This window comes from Anneissia japonica, unplaced genomic scaffold, assembly GCF_011630105.1.
Source record: "Anneissia japonica isolate Jap-2015-1 unplaced genomic scaffold, ASM1163010v1 scaffold287754_len4335492_cov202, whole genome shotgun sequence".
In the NCBI taxonomy this organism is placed as follows: Eukaryota; Metazoa; Echinodermata; class Crinoidea; order Comatulida; family Comatulidae; genus Anneissia; species Anneissia japonica.
In genome coordinates this window covers 3,120,001-3,138,281 of record NW_022705543.1, presented here as the reverse complement: position 1 = coordinate 3,138,281, position 18,281 = coordinate 3,120,001, and the positions used below count along the sequence as shown (strand labels likewise).

The following is an 18,281-nucleotide window of genomic DNA, read 5'->3' as shown; positions in this document are numbered from 1 at the left end:
GCGCGCAATAATTAGACAACCACACGGGAAATAATAGACTACACGTCGAATATAGACATAACATTAAATTCTGTTCATGGCAGAAAATCATACAGCTCAGATTAGGCTTAGACGTCAACGGGATACCAGAACGCGAACACAAGGCATCGGACCGTGCAGTAATCAACTCGATGAAACGATGATAATGATGATGATGATGATGATGACGACGACGACGACGACGACGACGAAGACCATTTTCTAGTGACTTTAAGAGCATTTCCAAAATGTAAACTCCAAAACGCGTTTTCAATGTTCAGAAAACGCTTCGTTGACGAATTATGTACGCAGAACGCATCCATGTGTAGGTCGGCAAATTTCATCACGTTGTTTACTTCATGACAAAATAATGGCAAATGAGCAATTAAAAGCATTGGTAAGGAACCATATTATAGAGTCGATTATTAGGCTATGTATATAATGTTGATGTAAAACATATGCTGGTTTAGGCCAGGCTGGTGTAAGAATCTTAGCTAGGCCCAGATTTATACAACACACCACCACGAGCTAGAGAGGCCTAGCCTTGTTGGCGCGCCTGTAGTGCCAGACCCTTACTTTAGTACTCTAGGCCAAGCCCTCGGTGATGATAGGCTAGGGCCAAGCCAAGGTAGTACTTAGAGTAGGCCTACGCCTAGGTTTTAAATAGCTCGTTATTATTGGTTGTGGAGTTGGCCCAAGGCCTACTCTATAAAATTCTTCATGCAGTCAAAGATAGTATTAGTAGTAACTTACGAATAGGCTTTGACTTTGTGAAAAAACATTTTAGTGTTGTCTGGAAAAAAATGACAGAAGTGACCACCTATTAGCATTGCATTGAAGTGCGCCCCCACTAATCACGAAAATACTGCATGTAGCATATTTAAGCTGGTGTTCCACTAGGCAAATTTATTTGCGCGAATCAAGGCGTTGATTCGCTTCCTGTGCTCTGATTGGTTGCGCGTTTTTTTCGCTTCGCAAAAACTCCTATAAATAGCACATTGTTGTTATTAATATTATTATTTATTGATTGTTATATTTATAAGAATTTTTTTTAATGTTCATTAATTTCTTGCAGTCAAGCCTTGAAATGCAGTGGGCGATGAAGGCATTCAAGCATGCAGAGGTTTATTATAATGTAAGTGAATTGAAAAAAAAATGTCTTGCACTTTCAAAATTTGCCAATGGAATGTTCCGATAATTCCTGACCTTATTGAGTAACACTTTCTGATTGGTCAGTTGTTAAGTTTGACTACAACTTAACTTTCTGTCAACATTTTTCCTCAAATCAATCTAAATATAATAAATCATATTTTTATTATGAATCCCAAGATAAAATATTTTGAAACAGGACAGCTGAAATGATTCAACTGTTTTAAGGCTGTGTTGACAAGGTTTTAAGTTCATTTAATCAAAGAAGGAAGTATATTCACTCAATGCTCTTGGCTAAAAAAAAAAAAAAAACTACATTAATAAATAATGTTGTAGATTGTAGATAGTGATGTATCTAGTACAGAATGAAAAAACTTCAAATTCCAGAAAATACTGCTATCACAGTCTCCTTTATATATTATATATCACCTTGAGCTAGAGTTTCAAAGGCTTATTTAATCGATTTTAGAATCTATTATTATATAGAAAATACATATAATTTTTTTTTTCTCCCCTGCGAACTGTAGTAACCCTGGCACCCCCCCCCCCATAGCACCGCCACTGTTACAAACTCCAAATAAAATTGTGTCATAGTCCTAACTATGGTAGGGCTGAGGTGGTCTGAACACTTTGTCTGTAAAATTTCCTCCCCAGGCCCCCTCTATTTCAATTTACTGGGTTCACTACTAAGCAACTTTATTTTCTTTCCCTCAGTTGATATCTTCAGTTGATTCAAGGAGCTTAAAACTTACAAAACACGATGATGAGATTTTGGAACATTTCAACAAAGATTTTCCTGACTTCAACATTCAGAAATTTGATGAGGATGATTTGAAAACAGAAAGTGCTAAATTTGTGAGTTGATTTTTTGTAAAGACTAAATCCCCTGGACCCCCTATGAGGGCAGTGGCAAATCTTGGAGTCTTAAATTGGGGGAGGGGCATGAAGGTGAAGTGGGGGAAGGGGGGTGGGAATTCTGAGGTTTCTAGGACTTGAAAACCCAGATCAGAGATCTCAGTTTTCTAGACACTCAGGTCCAGTGCACACACAGTCTGATGGGGGGGCTTGACCTGTCGCCACCGGGGTAGCCAGTTTAGTGGACTGAATTAAACTGCACTCTCTAATTAATTGTTATACTATGTTTAAGGAATTCATTGATTTATATACTGTGAGTAAGTGTTAATTTATGCTTAAGTCAACCAAAAAAATATATGCTGATCTTCAACAATGAATATTGGGAATATTTTTTCCCAATGATTTTTAAAAATAAATGTTTTTTCAAGAGAAATTTGTATATACAGTACAATATTCAGCCATGAAATTTTCCCCGTAGAGGGATGAATAAAGTATCGTATCCATAAACAAAATTATTTTTCTTTAAACACAGTCAGTGTCAAAGTGTATTCTAGGCTCCGCAAGCTGTGGGGATATGTAAACATGGATGTGACGTTAATGTTAAAAATCAAAGTGTGGAATTCTATTATGGTGGTGCTAACCTTATGTTATGAATAACTCTGACACCCACTATCTTTATATTTTGCAAAACAAAAATCAAATTGATCAAGGCTGCTTTAAGACTCTCAAAGTCCCAATATAAATGAAGTGATTAAAAGTAGGTAGATAAACTTTTATTCTATTAATTTCATTCTCACCTGCTGAACAGCTCAGCAAATGACAGATGGAAAACATTAATTGAAAAAGTTCTTCATAATACTGTAATATAAATTCTGACTCCTGTTGAGAAGTAGTGTAACAGTATTTTAATTATGTTTACTTTGAAAATTATGGGGTGTTAAGTTTTTATTTTATTGTTTAATGATTGTAATGCTTATAATTATTAAATGATAATAAAAACTTAACAGTCAATTCAATTATATTAATATAATTGAATTGATTAAAAAAAATTATGGGGTGTTAAGTTTATATTTTATTGTTTAATGATTTTAATTATAATAAAAACTTAACAGTCAATTCAATTATATTAATATAATTGAATTGATTAAGACAATTATGGGGTGTTAATTTTATACTTTAATTTTTAATGATTTTAAAATTTTATTTATTGTACAGTATTTTGATATAATGTATATTTGTTTTAGAGTTATATTTTATATGTACTTTGTTTACAAAATAAAGAATAAATGAAATGAATGAATGAATACTTATAAAAAACTTATTAAAAAGTTTTTTTCTATTAAAACAGTCAATTAAATTATATTAATTTAATTTAATTGATTAAGCCATTTTTAATGTATTTTACCTTTATCTGTATTTTTGCATGTATGATTTCACATGGGATGTTAATAAAGTTTAACTTGATTTAATTACTGAAGAAATGGAGGCCATTTTGTAATCATTTTGATGGTACTGTGGAAGACTTCAACTTTGGAACCCTGCTAAGATTAGATTGTTCAAAAGATTACTCAGAAGAAAACTCAACTCTTGGTAGGTTAAGTATTTTAGTTTATTGAATCTCATTCAACAGTCAGCAACTTCCCACTTAAAGTAAGGCTTCAGTGGAATTTTTTTTTTTTCAGTGGAATTTTTTTTTATATGTCGTACAACTGATTTTTCTTAGACACAAAAAGCATATTTGCCGAAAAACTTGGGTTAATGAGATACAGATTTTTTAATATTTAAAAACTTGGAAGGGGGGAGGGGGGAAGATGGAAAAAAGGTTACCGTACCCACCAGTCTAATACAGGTCAGCTTCCCCATTCCCCCCTTTTTGGATCCTGGTGACCAATTCCATCGTGGGATTTTAGATTTGCATTGTTATTTTAAATGTTTTTAACGACGAATAAATGATATAATATGGATCCAGTAAATTGAGGCCAGGGAGGGACTTTCACAGTTGGAGAGTCTATACTACCTCAGACCGACCATGGTTGGGGCTGAGGTAAGAAAATTTATGAATATGGCACTTTCAGATGGCCGGAAATGGCACCTTACAGACATAAAATTGTGAATATAATTTTCTTTTCATCTCCATTTAAAATTTTTTTTTTGACAAATTTTGTGGGGTCCCAGGCCGAGAGTGGGGTCCCCGTTGGGCTGTAGGGGCCCCTCTCTTTAATCATTATAATATGATATATTACCTACCTTGATCCAAAATTAGTTAATAAACTATCACTCTATAGTTTTAAAACCTCTTTTAAAAAGTCTCTGAACTCTGTGTACGGTGACTAATCCACATTTACTTTTTTTTATTACAGTTAACCTAAATTGATGTTACGAAGGATAAACTTTCTTTAATTTGTAATACATGCATAATCATTTTATCTGGAAATATAAATTTATTTTTATTATGATATTGTTTTGTTATTATAATATCATTATTATTGTTTTTATTATTATTTTTATTGATACTATTGTTTTTGATATGGTTATTGTTTTTATTTTTTTATATATCATAATGTGTGTTTTTAATTATTACCTGTACATTATTCAATTTCTGTATCAGTGGGCTATAGCTTTTAGGTAGTTATGCATTTTACTACTAACTTATTTAGCCTCCCCCACTAATATATCAGCGATGTTGTTACCTACTATGTATATTTTATTGTGTACTGTATTTTGTATGAGGTGAAAATAAAGATTATTCTTCTGAAAAAAAAAACAACTCAAAAATTTAATTTAACAATTGAATTGCTAATTTACATAGATCAAATAATTCAAATTCCAATCAAACACAAATGAAAACAATTTATTCCTTCACTGTTTCAGATTTGTTTTGTATGAAAATTCATGAATTGATTACTAGCCAATTTAGGAGTGCATGCAAAGAGTATAGAAACTGTATTATTCATTAGTCGTGAATTGAATATACTTTCCCACTCCAACTTTCAATTTAGAGTTTACATAAATTTGTTAGCTTTCTGCAGACAGTGTGTCTAACTACAGTATTTAATTATAATGTATGATATTAACACTGTTGCAGTTACAATTTTATTAACTTGCGCACAACAAAATTGATACTGTACATTGGCCACCTATTAAATTAATTTCCATATTATTATTTATTAACTATCAATAATTAATAATGTAATTATATAGTATTACAATAGTATTATTATTATTATTGGTATTATTATTACAATTATTAATATTGGTATTATTATTATTATTATTATTATTATGAATATATCCTTAAATTTTAATTTCTATTGCCATTATTGATTGTCTATGTGCTTTCCGATTTTTGTTATTTTATTGTATTTTATTGTATGTATTGCTGGGCCCTGGAGGATAACAATGCTTTTTGCACTGATCCGGTCATTCAAGGTATAGAAGAAATAAATGAAATAGAATAAAATATTTATTCAAAAAAAAATGTTTTTGTTTCAGCCACAAGAATTCAGTTTTATGCAATAGAAATTGCCAGAAACAGAGCTGGGTTGAATTTGGTGAATAGAAAGAAAGGAGAAAGGAAGGAGAATGATAAGGAGAGCAAAGTAAATGACAAGTCATAGCAGTTCCTGAGCCCTTCCTTATACCCGGGCATTCACTGCCTGTAAGATGGTCATACGATTGTCAAATACAACTCTGCTCCCCATGAATTACCATTAAAAACGATCTGTTGCGCGCACATCGTGATGTTGCGTTCTTCGTAGAATCCTGTTGGCCGATGACCATCTGGCGCAGTGTATGTCCGGCTTAACAACAATGAAATTATCGCGTGTTAATAATACATTTGTATCACAAACATTGTATATATAATTTACTAAATTCTAAGCCTTCCGTTAATGATATTAAAGCAAACATACTTAATAATTTATTGCAGTATACTGTATATTATATAGTGAAAGTGTAGATAAAAGAATACTATAATAAGGTATGGTATAAATTTAGCAACATTGAACTTTGTATCTGAGCTATTTTTATGCCTAGACATTCAAAACAAATGTTTACGAGCTGCTGACATTTATTTGCTGGCTTATATTGAAACATTTCATCCAGATTAAAATGAGATATTGACGCTGTGATTGGCTGTAATAATTTCATGTGATAATTATATATGTGCTTGGTATATCGCGCTATAAAGACGTAGCACTTAAATGTATCGTAGCTGACGTTTCAACTTGTAGTTGTGACGGTCATTTTAATGTTCATGTCAAGATATTGTAAATGGTTAGCAGTGGAAAAAAAACTGCATGACTTTACCTAGACCGAGGCTCACTTCCTGTGCAAAAGGATGCTGGGATAAATCGACAATAAACAGTAATACTGTACCAGGGGCGGATTTAGGGGGGGGCCGGCCCGGCCCCGGCCCCCCCTTTTGGGAGGTAAAAAAAAGGGAAAAAATGAAAAAAAAGAGAGAAAACATTTCTGACGTGTCAATAACCATACTATGCTGTCTCTTATACACATCTGCAAACATACTTAATAATTTATTGCAGTATACTGTATATTATATAGTGAAAGTGTAGATAAAAGAATACTATAATAAGGTATGGTATAAATTTAGCAACATTGAACTTTGTATCTGAGCTATTTTTATGCCTAGACATTCAAAACAAATGTTTACGAGCTGCTGACATTTATTTGCTGGCTTATATTGAAACATTTCATCCAGATTAAAATGAGATATTGACGCTGTGATTGGCTGTAATAATTTCATGTGATAATTATATATGTGCTTGGTATATCGCGCTATAAAGACGTAGCACTTAAATGTATCGTAGCTGACGATTCAACTTGTAGTTGTGACGGTCATTTTAATGTTTATGTCAAGATATTGTAAATGGTTAGCAATGGAAAAAAACTGCATGACTTTACCTAGACCGAGGCTCACTACCTGTGCGAAAGGATGCTGGGATAGATCGACAATAAACAGTAATACTGTACACCAGTCTTATATTTTTCTTTACATAAAAACAAGTTAGGTCACCAATAGAGCATCACGAATGCAAATCCAAATTTTAAATTTCAATTTTTTAGCACAAAATTTGGAAATGCATTTCAGACAGTGGGACATATCAATATTTACACTTGTAATACACGTGTTAATAAAGTAATTTAAAATTACGAGATACGAAACTAAGTAAAGTATATTATTCACTACCACTGTTTGGTTTATATTTTATTTTCATGGAGTAAGAAGTAATTTTTAAAGCAGACAAATTATACGAAATAAAACAAATCAGGAAATAAAAGCGTGTTTTGCTTGTTTTTTATTACATAAATTTCTAGATATGGTATCATAAACGGCAAGTTTTAAGTGTCAAAAATGATTAAATCAAGAAGATATATAATGTTTCTGTGAAGTAAAATTATTACTGGATAATCGGTGTAGAACCATTGGTACTGGAGTCATTGTTTTAAAAGCACTGTTCAACTTTGAAGTCAGTTTCCATAAAATTGCTACACGCTCTCGCCGACTGCTGTCGGCGATGTGACATGTCGGGTCGAATCGGGGAGACGTCCCCATTGCGGACTAAACCCAATGTAGCGATGTTATGGAAATCAGACTTACCTTAATGACGTCCTTGTCGGTTTTTGTTTGATATTGATAGTAAATACAGAAGATTCATATATACCGTAGGCTTACATCTATTCATGGTTTGGTGCATCTTTACACGTCCATTTAAAAATACACTTTTATAAAAATCCAAAAAACATGAATAAGAAATTTAAAAAAATGAATTCCTTACTTCGTACATTTCAATTAGTTATTAACTTTCAACTCAAAATTAGATTGAGAAAAACTACCTTGCCAATTAATAACGGACGTTTGTTTTTTGGATAGTGCAATTCACCAGTCTTTTGATAATTATACAGTGGCGGATTCAAGGGGGTGGGGGAGCCCCTCCCCAAATTTTTCAAAATTTAAAAAAGAATTGAGGACAAAAAGAAAATTCTGAGTCTATAAGTGCCATTTTCGGCCTCTAGAGGTGCCATAATCATACATTCTCTTTCCTCAGCCCCAACCTTTATGGTGTATATATAGACCCTCCATCTGTGAAAGTCCCTCTCTGGGCCCCTTCTTATAAATTCCTGGATCCGCCATTGCTTGAACTGATATCTCAGCAAATTTAAAGATTTTTGTACAGTGTAAGACGTCTGTAAACTACTGATCCGTGGCTAATACATAGAGGCCAAGGATTGCAAATAGCCATCCTAAAATCATTGCATTATAAGTGGCAGTCCTTTCCAAAAGATAAAGACAATGCATATAAAGCCTCAAGTCTCGTTATGTGGATTCGTGAGTGGAGTACTAATTTTTCGTCACCAGGACTTGAACTTGAATTGCAGAGAGCATGTTAAGTACCTAGCTACATACCAAATTTCAATTTTGACGATTTTTTATGAGCAGTGCATAAGCCTATGAGCATATTCTAATGTAAATTAATATTGACATTATAGCTTTGATGTCCGTAAACGTATCCACTTAAAATATTAAAAACATTAAGATACAGTACTCCTGCAATGGTCAATAATTGGGGTTTGCTTCCTTTCGTTTCGATAAATCTCAGTAACAAATAGAAGGCATGACAACCTGGCTAAACCTTGAACCCAGTAGTGGATTCAATGGAAGGGGGTGAGCCGGCCCGGGTCCCTTAAGTTTTTCAAAATTAAAAAAGGATAGAAAAAAAAGGAAATATATTAATCCAATTTAGGTCTCTAAGAGTGCCATTTCCGGCCATCTAGTGATGCGCAATCATAGCTGAGGTGGTCTACACTCCTGATCTCTGAAATTTCCTCCCTAGGCCCCCTCTATTCGAATTCCTGGATCCGCCACTAGAACTAGTCAGTCAAGTTAAGGAATATATGGCTAAGACAGCGAAAGACAGGGCTTCATATATCAGAAACAAGAAGGAGAATCTGTGGACAGTGTACTGGTTGGTATCAGTGGCGGATCCAGTGGGGGGGGGGGGGCATGAGGCCACCCCACCCCAGCCGAAAAATAAAAAAGAGGGAAACATTTTAGTTACAGAGAGCTAGAAAGAACAAAAAAGGGAGTGTGCACCCATGAGTTCAGTGGTGATCCAGCAGTGGGTGAAAGGAGAGCTCGATTATTTACCACTTACTGTATTTACACTAGCCATGGTGGGGCTGAGGTGGGCGTGGCGGCGTGAATTTTATTTTGTGCCCCCCACCCCCGTCAGAAATTCTCTAGATCCACCCCTGGGTATAGCCACGACTTATTGATACACTATGGTTAACTACCACGCTACAGCTCCAAACATCAAATTTTATTTTTGAGGCTTTTTTGTTTCGATTTTTTATGAGCAATGCTTAAGCCTATGAGCATATTCCAAGGTGAATTAATATTGGCATCAAACCTGGAGGGGAAAATTTTAATGCGTCATAACAGGACGAATCATTGATTTTTTAATCAGCAACAAGGCGATAATAATACAGCATTTGTGTTAAAAAAAATCTTGTGAAAAAAAAGTAAGTAAGAGTAAACTCAGAAATTCCGGACGGAAGAAACAATACCATTGATCGTCCGTCACATGTTCTTAAAGGCCTCCTGCGTTCTTTTTTCCTTTTGGGTATGGCGAAATCAGAAAGTCCCATTTATCTTCTGCTAATTCCAAGTCACACGTGACCATGTCATTATTCGACGATAATATTCGCTCAGGTTTTTTGTCCGGCGCCATCAATGAATGAGGTTTAAACTCGGCACTTTCTAACGTTTTTAACCAATCACGGCATCGCTGTTCGTTCTCTTCCATGTATAATATATCGTCAAATTCTTTTTCCCTTAGTTTAAATTCATGAGGTTTACTCTGTGCTAAAGGTACTACAAGGTTTGAAGCTTCTGGCATTTCTGACGTGTCAATAACCATACTATGTGTCCTACGAATGTTCGAACGATGTCTTTTATCCGTTATTATCTCTCCTGAACTTGCGCGTCTGACCTTCGTCTTTACGTCCGACCCATCAGCCGAACTTAATTCAAATCTTGATTTTTCATTATCTAATATACATTCCTCTACAACAGTTGTAAAATTTTGCCAAGATGGCGGTTTAGGGCGAGTATTGTGATATCGATCTTTGCTGCTTTTTCTCTTCGATTTTATTTTATCAGTCGGCCTTTCTCGATGATGTTTAGTGGACCTTTCATTTCGGTTGATATCACACTGTTCGGTTTCATTGCTTTTGTCTAGCTGATGTTTCGATGCATCTACTGTTTTTGACATTGGAGAGTCTGAGTTAACAGGAGACTTCGTGAGTTCGGTGGTATCCAGGGAAAACAATGATATTCCTTCGCTATGTAACAATGGCCAAGAATACGAATGCTTTAATATGACCTTACTGTTCAAGTTTGCGTCAACTTGGATTTCATTTAAAAGAGGCAGACTACTCGTACCAAAAACTCGCCTTTTCTTAACGTCTATACAGCTAAGTTTTCCACATAGGCCTATGCCAAATTCACTGCTCAGTCGAGAATAATGCCCCACGCACTCGCAGTCTTGTCTACCAAACTCAAGTCCAGCAGTCGTTTGGTATATCGTTGGATTAATGCCTGATTTATTACCTTTCTTAGAATGTCTCGCATTTTTACCTTTACCAACGTTACACAACGCACGTTGTTTCTCTTTCGTAGTAGATATTGGATCAAGTCTATTTCTTGGTGATTTGCGTGGAAAATATCTACTGTACGGTATATCCGACGGCCGTATGGTAATCTTCTCGAGTTGAGTAATGAGACTTTGAGTTGTTGTGGTTTTACGTGGCCGATCTCTTCGTCCGTCACTCTTCACAGTGCTCAGACTACTCATAGCCGGCTATCGCCTATAAATCAAACTTGAAGTTCATTCCTGGACAAAAGAGAAAACAACTAGAATAAGAATCAGATATCAAAATACAAGCAACAATGTAGCTTCGATTATACGCCCCACCACGGCACAAAACTGAAAAACAATGATCGCTGTACTTGTATTATTTGTCATTATAATACACAATAGGCTTTACGTGAAAAGTAGTTAAATGGCTGTTGAAAATAAAGAGCTAAATCCTTGACACATCTCACCACACACTTCACAAATAATGGATCTATTTATTGTTGAGATTCGGTTCCGCACTATGAAAAAAACAACAGGTAATACTTATATAAAGAAACTTAAATTCGCCGTGAGAATATTGTTTGAGCAGGATTTAAAGAGTGTCGTCGCGGGTCACTATAAACACAGCAATCGGGATGCGGTTATTTAATGTTAACACATTAAAATAAAGTTAAATAGGCCTAACAGTACACTTAATGTTTGCCGATGGTTAAATTGAAGTTATATTATTATGCTGATAGGCCTATTGACTCCCAGTAGCCCAAAAGCGCTTTGTGTTGCTTAAATCCGATACCGTACACAAAATCTCCAAAATCTAGCCTAAGCTTAATCTTTAAAGCATATTTATGTTTTTTGTATTTTTTTAAAAATTTTTTTTAATCAAAAATCACTGTGCCTGAGTAACACAACACTATTTTTAGGTTATTGATCCAAGCTCATGCGTGGATATTGGCTGGATTCAGAAATTAGAAGTTTAGTATAGCGGCGCTAATCCTCATGGTTTGATTCACTCTAAAGGCACACGCTGGTGTCTGCTCGGGTCGGATTTTAGGGGAACCAATCGACATTAAAATGCCACAAACGCATTGAAAAAGTATTGAGGTGGTCTACAGGCCTTGATTCAACTAAACCTTTTCGCAAGACTTTTGAGGATCAACCGATGCGTTTGCGTCAGTTATCTTGCGTTTTACAAGTTTGGTACACTGTACACTCGAAACCATAGCATTATTACAAGAACCGAGCTTTATATGTAACGCGTTGGTATCCTTGGGCCTACTAATCATGATTTGATGTATAAAATTCAGCTAAAAGAAGGAAGAAAATGGATACAATAAGCGTGTGTATTATTCATTAATCTAAAGGCTGAGGTCACGAACGGATATCCACCTCAATGTCTGAAGTTCCGAGGGTGTAACAAGCAAGAGTTGAAAGCGGGGGCATCCATTCACCAGTAAACGTCGATGGGAATTCATTTGAAACCTCATATTATTTCAGTTCACTTCAGCCATTTTATTTATCATAATTGCCTTTTTTTATTTTTTAAATGAGACGATCTGCCTATTTTAAAAGGCACTACAAATAGGTCTCCCTCCAAATAAAGGCCATTTATGGGACCGGGGTTTTCTTGGTCTTTAATAGCCTTGGTCTCTAATTAGAATAATAAAGATTTGGGACCACAGAAAAGTGGTCTTCAATTGAAGGTGGTCTTTAATTGGGGCCTTTAATTAGAAGGAGACCTGTACTTGCGGTACAATGAAAATAGCTATTTTATTGAGGTTTGTCGATGCCGAATGACCATAGGGCCTAATCTTTAAAAGATTCAATGGTAAGATGTGTATAAGAGACAGATATCACACTGTTCGGTTTCATTGCTTTTGTCTAGCTGATGTTTCGATGCATCTACTGGAACTATACTATAGCTGTCTCTTATACACATCTAGATGTGTATAAGAGACAGTATATATATATTATGTACGGTAACGCGTGAAGAGATAAACTCTACATCGTCTTGCAGTAATGCTTATACATATATATACATTTTAAACGATAAAGAAGAGGAATTCTGCGAGTGCAAAAAAAAAATCCCCTAACCGGGATTAGAACCCGAGACCTTCTGCTAATAATAATAATCACGTGGTGAGATACCATCATGTGATGTGAATGGACACATGCACTCAAATTCTGATGACGTAAAATGTGCTTCAATACTTCAATTGCTCTTTTCAATACTCTTGACCGTTCTTCTATTTTTCTTAGCCTTCTTCGGACATGTCGTTATCACCGATCGCGAGACTGAGCATGCGTGGCATCCAAATAGTTAGATCACATTGGTAGAGTAGGACACTGATCTTATTAGCTAAATATATTTGTTCAGGTTTATTTGTAGCATTAATTTCAAAGAAAACAATCAGTGTCATGTAAGCGATATGAATAGTCGTATGCCAACGAGTCTGAGAGCATATTATGCTCTCAAGGGACGAGGCCCCGATCCTCCTGTCAATAACAGGGCCTTGACATTATGCTCCAGTAAAAGACACCCACAACTATAAAACTAATCCACTGTAATACCACGCTTTTAATTCACGAATGACGTTTAGATAATTTCCGAAGAAATACTGAAGTAAATGGCTACAATTGAATTCACAGCGATTTCGAATTAAACTACAGTAAAATAACAAGCTACGGTATTGTGTGATATTCTACTAAGAAGGGGGCCTCTCGTAATCGACTACTAAAATGCTTTTCCCCTCCCCCTCCCCACCACAACACTTTCTTGACCCAGGCCCTGTGACTCTTCATTAAACCACTGGTTCAACGAGTCACAGACAAGCAAAGGAGTCTGAGCATTATGAATTCCGAATTTTTTCATAAAAAAGAATGGGGTTATAAAAAGAATGCAAAAAAAAAATCAGATTAAAAGTATGAATGGTACGGTATTAAAATTACTGTGCGCGTCTGAGAATCTCAATCAACAGCGACTTAGGCATAATAAGTAACAGCTGATAGGTGTCGGTAAGATGTGATCAATGCTTCAAACGTAAAACGTAACAATAATACAAAATTACAATATTCAATTTAATTTCTCATTTTGAAAGGCTGCTCATATTTATTTTGATTCGTTAATATTGTTTAAAATTAAAGTTAAAAGTTGTTTGTTATATGTTTAGGATTTTGCTTACTTTTTTATCCGTGTTATTTGTTTTGTATTTCATCGTATTGTCCGATTGTTACATGTAGGCCTATAACATTCTCTTAAAAGGCGGGCATCCAGCTGTTGAATTTGAATTGAAATTTAAAAAAATACAATAGGCCCTATGCTTAGAACACCCAAAAAACTACAAGCCTTCTTTATACCTGACGTTTAAAGATACTTCGTTATAGGCCCTATGCCTCTATATTCCGCCTGTGCGAAGATTGCAGTTAATATGCCCCTTGAAAACATGTCTCTGACCTCAATTGAGAGACTTTTTTTCACTGTAGTTTTGCCGTCCGCAACTTATGGCCTGAAAGCTTTTGTTGCACAAATGACCAGTGCTGACTTTGATTACAAAACTCTTGTGCAGTGCCGTCTACTAAAACACTGGTGGGGTGTTTCAAAATTTAGTTCCAACTCTCATCTCCTTGATAAATCTGGTTGGGTGGGTGCTGGAGATATTCTCCAAAATTACTTTAGATTAAATACTCCTTTACCATCGCTGATTCGTGATGGCATTCAGACCCCTCCAAATGTGACCCTGTTGCGTGGGCCCATGAGGAAAACGATGGGGCGGTGGACAGGGACGGCTTACCATAACCTTTGGTGTAGCATAGCTAATTGTTACCACCTTAATAATGCTTGCTCATGTAAGCTGTGCGGTAATTCCGTAAACCTCACCAGGCAGCATTTACTGGTGTGTCCTTGGGTGACGGTGGATGTTGGGGTACACAAAAACTTAATAAATAAATAAGTAAATTAGGTGTAATAATAAAATAAATGATTATACAAAAAAAAAAGTGATTAAATTCCGTTGCATGTTCCTCAAGATTTTTTTCATGGTGACTCTGGTTTGCGTGCCAGTTATGTTTTACCTGTTGTGCCATGTGGCCGTGTATTCAATTTTTGAGTAAAAGTGTGCCTAAATACAAATGATTAAAGTCAAAAATAACCATTTTACATTAAGCAAGACAAATTTGCATTCTAAGATTCTCATTACTTTAATCCTTGACAACATTAGGGCCTACATTTGCTTTAAAAACAATAGGATTAAGTTTCGTATAGGCATAATTGTCATAAGCGTAGCCTAGTCTGATGATACGTGATTATTTGTAACTAATGGAGGTCCTCCTCGCCTCTATACTGTAACCATTTACCTCTGTAACTGTATCTTATAGTATACAGGATTGGGCTGTATAGAGGCCTATATCAATAAATATAACGGCAGAACTAAATCGTAAAAAATAACAATAAGTTAATCATTATACTGTAATAACTCTTGAAATAGCACTGCAGGGGAATACAGGGGAACAACTTTCGAAACCACGAGTTTTATGTGCATTGTTCTATAGGGCCTACTACTGTATTATAGATAAGAACATGATCCAATATTACCACCTTACGAAGCCTATAGTTCAGGTTCTGCAAAGTACAGTATTAACGTATTTAGTAGGTATGTGGTAGGCCTCCCTCAATAAGCCGAATTAATACAGTATACGGAACTATACTATAGTAATAATAATATACAATATACTATAGTTGATATGCCTCCTTTGCATGATCTCACTAGTTCAATCAATGACATAGTTATACGTGCCGTTCGTTGTCGTGGTTTGTAACACGATTTCTGTGTGTTAAAGTGATCTTACCTGTACCATGATAGGTAGGTTGTATAGAAAGTTGGACAGACAATTATGCAGCATATATACACGATGAGATTCACAGATAGACGACTTAAAAGCGGTCTCAAAGTACAGACTTGATGCACAAGAACCGAGGTCAGAAGGGCAAAATACCAATATATCAGGCCTACTGCAGCGAGCAGTCGCGTTTGGTCTCAGAAATGCTGCAACATAAACACCAAAGCCGATAGATTTCTTCACCCCAGGCCCTGATACATAATCTGAACCGGAGTCCAATTACCAATAATATGATGACGGAGGAGCACAACGTAGTTGTGGAAAGATTTCTGAGCTGTGTTTAAAACAAAGAATTTCCAAACAACATTAGGCCTATGATACATCCTGTGGTCTTGTAGCTTTGATGTCTAAATGTATGCAATCAGAATATAATACTAATACTGTAATAAGCAAATAAATCAATACAATATTTGAGGAAAACTGCAAATGAAAAGAGTAAAGTAAATTTTGTATCCATTGGCGCTAACTACTTTTATATTTATAAGGCCCATAAAAAAATTAATAGTTTATCACCCTATAACTTCGTCTTTGTATAATGATTCTAATATTATCTTTATTTTAAACTTTATATATTTACGTGTTGTTAAAACTCAAACCCCGGGCACTCTGAACCACCGCCACCCCTCTTTTTTCGGTAATTCTGGCTACAGGCCTGCACAAGCTATACATACCGGTACACGAAAAACAAAACTGATCTTCATGAGTGAGGATCATTTCATGTTTTCATGAAGAGGGGGTGGGGGAAGACCGCTCCCCCCACCCACCTTTTGGAAAGTCAAAAATAAAAAGAAAAAGAAAAGAAAAAAAGGAAAAGAAAAAATAACCTTGACGAATACAATTGCTGATTCAAATTCCAATCGCATTCTTATTCTAAGTGGCGTACTATCTATGGGGTGCGTGCGTGCTTACCCACCTCCCCACCCACCTCTGAAAAATACTTGACCCCCCGCAATTGAAAATTTTTGAAGCAAAAAGTTCATAAAGATCACCTCAAATGACATATTTTGCGAGCCTCAACTTCTGCTTCGCACCCCCTCCCCCCACCTTTCTTTTCCCCCCAAGAGTCCTAAATACGCCTCTGGTGGTAAGTCTTGTTCTGAGTTTAGATCAAAAATGTGTTATTCTCACTAACAACTGAGACAACTCCATGAAAATACTACTTGGGGGTAGGCGATTCATATTGAAATTGGTTAATGAAAAAAGTTTCATCAATTACACTGTTCTGTTTTTATTTTGCTATTCTATTTGTTTGCTAGGCCTATGTACAATTTTGTTGAGGCCTACGTTCTTTTGTGTAGTTACTCAAAATATGACCGTTATATATAATACTCATCATCCTCTTCATCCCCATTATCCTCATTATTGCTGTATTATTATAAGGCGTCTCCCGTTTTTTCAAACTCGCTGTTAACAGTTCAAACTGAATTTTCAGTCTTTCAGAGTCTGAAAATTCAGTTGCTGTTATCTGACTTGAATGACACTCGCACATTCCTCTTCTTTTACATTTCATATAAACACATATACATTATATAGGGAGGCTAATTAGGCCAAAAAAATTGTTGTTTGCCCAGCTTTTTTTTAAAAAAAAAATGATAAATAGGTGCGGGTAGAAAAAGGTTTTTTTTTCATTTCATTTTTTTTAAAGATACCCATCAGATGGAATAAAATTAACCCTCGGAGGCCTAGATATCAGACAACTTTATAATAATTTGTAGGGCATCTGGCAAAAAATAAAGATAAATTCACTCACATTTTTTTTTAAGAAAAAGGTAAAAAAAAAAGTTTTTTTGTTTTTCCGCCCCTATTTTTTTCAGTGAGTTAGGGACAGATGGAGGAAGGCAAACAAACAACTTTTTTTTTGGCCTTATTAGTCGCTAGCCAAGATGACTATGTGGCTATCTGGGTAGCACGACCACATATCTCATATCATTACGTGTCTTTCCTCTATGATTGACACACCAGTCGTTCAGACTTCCGACCAATCAATTTTAAAAATATAATTACTGTACATTATAGTCTCGTACACAGACTAGATAGGTAAGTAGGCCTACCCATCAGAAAAGTCGCATGCCAAATGTCCCTTCTTTTCTTAGTGCCATTCATTGCACATTACTTCGTGCTTTGGTGCCATCGTAATTTGTCACCATCTCTGTCAAGTACGTCTTTACCGGTAATCAGTTCAGGTTCCTTTATATTCATATTCATGTCTATTAATATTCTCAAAATTACCGTAAGTCTACCACGTCCACACCTATGTTGATTCAATATCAATAAAAACAAAGGACGCACGAACCTCACGATCTTTCACAGCGTTAAAATATTTATTGAACAGGTAATTTAATGCACACAATGCAATGGAAGAACATTCAGGTAAATAACATTAATTATTAGCATGTGTACTATATGAGACTATTAGACAATAATCATAATTATTGGCTTACAGTCGCAAATTCATTCCAGGTAATCAAATACCTTCCAATAAATTCAAAATGAAATTACAGATAAATACTAAACATACGTTCAGTGTTTTTGCATAAAGCCAATTCATTATTGAAAATATGAAGCTGCAGGATAATATAAATTTAAATTTTATTAAATTCAATTTTTAACTATGATGCCAGAAACTCACATGGGAGTGATGACATTATTAGTTGATATCAGTGGCTTATCTTGGAGTCTTGAAATGGGGGGAGGGGGAGGGGGAAG

At 35.3% G+C, this 18,281-nt stretch overlaps 2 protein-coding genes across 2 annotated transcripts; one reads left to right on the top strand and one right to left on the bottom strand.

Moving 5' to 3' along the window:
* The first annotated feature begins 1,099 nt into the window (after window positions 1–1,099).
* LOC117105691 (protein PBDC1-like) lies at window positions 1,100–6,152 on the top strand. Its single transcript, XM_033246918.1, has 4 exons — window positions 1,100–1,153; window positions 1,882–2,022; window positions 3,501–3,612; window positions 5,515–6,152. The coding sequence occupies exons 1-4, from the start codon at window positions 1,106–1,108 to the stop codon at window positions 5,637–5,639; spliced, it is 426 nt and encodes a 141-aa protein (XP_033102809.1). The 5' UTR covers window positions 1,100–1,105; the 3' UTR covers window positions 5,640–6,152.
* Window positions 6,153–7,325: 1,173 nt separating this feature from the next.
* LOC117105690 lies at window positions 7,326–15,882 on the bottom strand. The gene is made up of 2 exons (XM_033246917.1): window positions 15,525–15,882; window positions 7,326–10,937 (listed from the first exon to the last, which is right to left on the bottom strand). The coding sequence occupies exon 2, from the start codon at window positions 10,896–10,898 to the stop codon at window positions 9,633–9,635; it is 1,266 nt and encodes a 421-aa protein (XP_033102808.1). The 5' UTR covers window positions 10,899–10,937; window positions 15,525–15,882; the 3' UTR covers window positions 7,326–9,632.
* Window positions 15,883–18,281: the final 2,399 nt, after the last annotated feature.

Bases quoted from the DNA above. Each gene is read 5' to 3' on its own strand.
- LOC117105691 (XM_033246918.1), top strand. From the start codon at position 1,106: ATGCAGTGGGCGATGAAGGCATTCAAGCATGCAGAGGTTTATTATAAT. The intron at 1,154-1,881 runs GTAAGTGAATTG...TCTTTCCCTCAG, and splicing joins ATGCAGAGGTTTATTATAAT to TTGATATCTTCAGTTGATTC. The intron at 2,023-3,500 runs GTGAGTTGATTT...TAATTACTGAAG, and splicing joins AAACAGAAAGTGCTAAATTT to AAATGGAGGCCATTTTGTAA.
- LOC117105690 (XM_033246917.1), bottom strand. From the start codon at position 10,898: ATGAGTAGTCTGAGCACTGTGAAGAGTGACGGACGAAGAGATCGGCCA.